The following is a 4,539-nucleotide window of genomic DNA, read 5'->3' on the forward strand; positions in this document are numbered from 1 at the left end:
CTGATGGGACAACTTCAGTGTTGGATCCTCACGTTAGCTCCCCCATCCTCGCAGCCCAGGAGGCCACTGCTGCACGCCTCGGCGGTGGGAGGGGGTGGGGAGGCGAGCGTGGGGTGTGGGGGTGTGGTGCGGGGGGCCTGGCCCGCTGAGAAGCTTGAGCTGGGGGGTGGGGTGGGCGGGTGGTGCGGGGATCCGCGACAACCTCCCGCCGGCGGCAGTCGTTCCCTTACTCAGCTCCCCCTCCGCCCGCCGGGAATCTCTCCGGTAAGGGGAAAGGGGGTGGGGAGCAGCGGTGTCCCTCGGACGGCGGCAGAAGAGGCAGACAGACTGACAGACACGTAGACCAACAGTGCGGCCCCAGGGTTCGTCCCCAGACTCTCTCTGGCTCCTTTGGTGGCGACTGGGGCTCGGCGCAGCGAAGCCCGATGTGGTGCGGAGGCAGTGGGAAGGCGCGGGGCTGGGAGGCCGCGGCGGGAGGGAGGAGCAGCCCCGGCAGGCTCAGGTGAACCCCCAACCCCGTCCCTCGGCCCCCTCTCCCCAAAGACCTGTCCGTGCCCGGGGAACCCCGACCACTTCGGAGAGTGGTTCCACTTTGTAACTCCTCAAGTTGGTTGCAAAGCAGCATTCACCTTCCTTCCTCCCCACCGTCCCTCCTCCCGGGCTACTCTCCACCCCACCTCCTGCCCTCCCCGCTCCCGGTTCCCTCCTCCTTCCCCTCCCTGCCTCCTCCCCGCGCGCCGCCCGCACCCCACAAAAAATGGGGATGGGGTGTACAGGGGAGGGGGAAGAAATGCTTTGGCGCTCTCTGTCGCTCTCTCTCTCCCTCTCTTCTTCTCTCTCTCTCTCTCTCTCTCTCTCTCTTCCTCTCTCTGATCTAAAAATCCTGACAAGTGAAACTTAAAGGTGTTTACCTTGTCATCAGCATGTAAGCTAATTATCTCGGGCAAGATGTAGGCTTCTATTGTCTTGTTGCTTTAGCGCTTATGCCCCGCCTCTGGTGGCTGCCTAAAACCTGGCGCCGGGCTAAAACAAACGCGAGGCAGCCCCCGAGCCTCCACTCCAGCCAATTAAGGCGGACTCGGTCCACTCCGTTACGTGTACATCCAACAAGATCGGCGTTAAGGTAACACCAGAATATTTGGCAAAGGGAGAAAAAAAAAAAAAGTAGCGAGGCTTCGCCTTCCCCCTCTCCCTTTTTTTTCCTCCTCTTCCTTCCTCCTCCAGCCGCCGCCGAATCATGTCGATGAGTCCAAAGCACACGACTCCGTTCTCAGTGTCTGACATCTTGAGTCCCCTGGAGGAAAGCTACAAGAAAGTGGGCATGGAGGGCGGCGGCCTCGGGGCTCCGCTGGCGGCGTACAGGCAGGGCCAGGCGGCACCGCCGGCCGCGGCCATGCAGCAGCACGCCGTGGGGCACCACGGCGCCGTCACCGCCGCCTACCACATGACGGCGGCGGGGGTGCCCCAGCTCTCGCACTCCGCCGTGGGGGGCTACTGCAACGGCAACCTGGGCAACATGAGCGAGCTGCCGCCCTACCAGGACACCATGCGGAACAGCGCTTCGGGCCCGGGATGGTACGGCGCCAACCCAGACCCGCGCTTCCCGGCCAGTAAGTGAGGCCGCCCCGCCCCGGGGCCGCGGGCTGAGCACGGGAGGGCGCGGCGCCGGCGGGCTGTGCGCTGGGCACCAGGGCGGGCAGCGGGCAACTGTGCCAGGGAGTTAGTTGGGTGTGGGAGCTGGAGTCTTCCTCTTGCTGGGCTGGTGTGTAGGGGGCTGTCCAAAAAGAGACACTTGGTAGCTCTGGGGTCCTGCGGACAGGTGCTGGTGCTCAGTACCTCCAGGAACTGCCAAGTGGGAGCCTTGCTCCGCAGGAAGACCTCCGAGGGCCGAGGGAGGCACCCACGAGCTGAGCTGAGGGACCGAGAGCGCGCAGAGCTTGTCGAGGCAGGGCCTGGCGGGGAGGGAGGCCGCCCGGCGGGATGCGTTGGAGCGCCCGGCCGGGCGCGCGCTCTCCGGCGAAGTCTGGACAGGTGGGAGGGCGCGCGGACCCGGAGGGGGCTGTAAATGGGCCAAGCAGGTGCCTTCACTGGGGCCTACGGCAGAGAAGCAAAGAGGCAAAGCGCCTGAGGGTTTGAGCCTCCAGAAGAGAGCACCCTCCTCTCCTAACCTTCCAAAGTTGGAGGTTTACCGTCGGATCCCAAGTCCCTGCCAGAGCTCAGCTCGCCGCCTGGGGCCAACTGACCCCAACAGGGCTAGAGCAAGAAAGAGCAGGAGCAGCCTGTCGACCCCCACTTCTCTGCGCTTTGGGGTCGCAAGAGGGTGCTGAGATGGGAGGGGTACCCAGGGTTGATCCCGATGCGCTCCGGCACCCTCTCCCACTGCACCACCCGGGGCAGCGCTAGCGATCTCCAGCGGAGGCGCCTCACCCGCCAGCACCAGGAGGCCTAGGTGCAGAGGGCGCCGTCGGGGCGGGCCGGGCGGGCCACGGGCACGGAAGGCAGGGTTGGCCTGGCCCGGCCGGCCCCGGCCGACGCTATGCGTTTGTCGCTTACAGTCTCCCGCTTCATGGGCCCAGCGAGCGGCATGAATATGAGCGGCATGGGCGGCCTGGGCTCGCTGGGGGACGTGAGCAAGAACATGGCCCCACTGCCAAGCGCGCCGCGCAGGAAGCGCCGGGTGCTGTTCTCCCAGGCGCAGGTGTACGAGCTGGAGCGACGCTTCAAGCAGCAGAAGTACCTGTCGGCGCCGGAGCGGGAGCACCTGGCCAGCATGATCCACCTGACGCCCACGCAGGTCAAAATCTGGTTCCAGAACCACCGCTACAAAATGAAGCGCCAGGCCAAGGACAAGGCGGCTCAGCAACAACTGCAGCAGGACAGCGGCGGCGGCGGCGGCGGCGGCGGCGGGGGCAGCGGATGCCCCCAACAGCAGCAGGCTCAGCAGCAGTCGCCGCGCCGAGTGGCTGTGCCGGTCCTGGTGAAAGACGGCAAACCGTGCCAGGCGGGCGCCCCCGCGCCGGGCTCCGCCAGCCTACAAGGCCACGCACAGCAACAAGCGCAACAGCAGGCGCAGGCTGCCCAGGCGGCAGCGGCGGCTATCTCGGTGGGCAGCGGTGGCGCCGGCCTGGGCGCACACCCGGGCCACCAGCCCGGCAGCGCTGGCCAGTCCCCGGACCTGGCGCACCACGCCGCCAGTCCCGCAGCTCTGCAGGGCCAGGTCTCCAGCTTGTCCCACCTGAACTCCTCGGGCTCGGACTATGGCACCATGTCCTGCTCCACCTTGCTATATGGTCGGACCTGGTGAGAGGACTGGAGGCCGGCCGGAAAACAGCGCGCTGCCTCACCGCTTCTCGTCTGCCCGCCACACAGACCACCGTTCACTTGCTGCTCCACACGCTCTTACTTTTCTTAAGAACCTGTCTGAGTTTAGACCAAGGAAAACTACACAGAGGCCAAACTGCTGGACGTCTTTCTTTTGTTTTTTCCTTTCTAAAATCTGTGGATTTTTTTTTAAAAAAAGAAAAAGAAAATAAAACCAGCCAAGCAAATTGAATTCTTTACGGAGTCTTTAAACATAGAAAGACATAGAAACAACAGCTTTGGGGGTGTCTTTTCGGTGATTCTAAGGGGTTTCTCACGCTGGGGCAGAGCACAATTTGGAGAGGGCTCTACACTGTTGTGGATCCGGACTCCAAAAACCTCAAACTTCACTCTCGGTACACTTTTTCAGCAAAGTGGACTCGCTTGTAAATACCAGGATTTTTTTCTTTTTTTATTTTCCTTTCTTTTTTTCTTTCTTTTTTTTTTTTTTTTTTAAGAAGGGAGGACGGGAGCTGGGGTGAGGGAAGACTCTTTGACATTATCCACTTGTCAGTGACACAAAGGAAGTGTCCCTTCCCAGGTGCCCTCTGGCCGTTTAGGTTCAGCCCAGCCATCTCCCACCTAGAAAATTGTTTTATGTTTGATGTGAATTTGTAGCTGTACAATCCTGTCAAAAGTTGGATTAAATGCCTAGTTTTTAGTAATCTGTACATTTGGTTGTAAAAAAAGAAAAACCTTCCTATCCCTAGCCCCTCACATTTTTTAAAATGGGCATTGATAAATCTGTGTATATTATTTGGCAGTTTGGTATTTGCCACGTCAGTCTTTTTCTGTTGTAACTTATGTAGATATTTGGCTTAAATATAGTTCCTAAGAAGCTTCTAATAAATTATACAAATTAAAAAGGTTCTTTTTCTGATTAAAAACATCGTTTTGTTTGATTTTGATTCGGCTTTAAGTGGCTTTTTTGGGGGAACTCATCTTTGGGCTGATGGGATCTCAACTGTTTGGGTTTGAGCTCAAAGGATTCTGAACTGGCTAAGGAGGTCAGGCCCAGAGCTTCTGTCCCACGGGAAGAGGGCATTTTCTGCTTTGGGAGTGAGTGGAACCAAATAGCAAGCAGTCCGGAGACATTAGTGAAGAGCAACGCTAAGCTGCTTCTACCAGGAGGCAGGGGAGGGAGGAAGAAAAAGGGACCACAGGACTTGTTGTTAAAGT

General features: G+C 59.7%; 1 protein-coding gene across 2 annotated transcripts; it reads left to right on the plus strand.

The window, feature by feature from the left end:
* Nucleotides 1–376: 376 nt before the first annotated feature.
* Nkx2-1 (NK2 homeobox 1) lies at nucleotides 377–4,247 on the plus strand. Of its 2 annotated transcripts, none has more exons than XM_005376912.2 (3): nucleotides 377–502; nucleotides 1,225–1,610; nucleotides 2,556–4,247. In XM_005376912.2, exons 1-3 carry the CDS (start codon nucleotides 426–428, stop codon nucleotides 3,302–3,304), a joined length of 1,212 nt encoding a protein of 403 aa, XP_005376969.1. In that variant the 5' UTR covers nucleotides 377–425; the 3' UTR covers nucleotides 3,305–4,247. The 2 variants fall into 2 exon arrangements, with proteins under 2 accessions (XP_005376969.1, XP_005376968.1); XM_005376911.2 differs by lacking the exon at nucleotides 377–502 and adding an exon at nucleotides 522–1,123.
* The last annotated feature ends 292 nt before the right edge of the window (nucleotides 4,248–4,539 follow it).

This window comes from Chinchilla lanigera, unplaced genomic scaffold (assembly GCF_000276665.1).
Source record: "Chinchilla lanigera isolate Chin_1 unplaced genomic scaffold, ChiLan1.0 scaffold00008, whole genome shotgun sequence".
Taxonomy (NCBI): domain Eukaryota; kingdom Metazoa; phylum Chordata; class Mammalia; order Rodentia; family Chinchillidae; genus Chinchilla; species Chinchilla lanigera.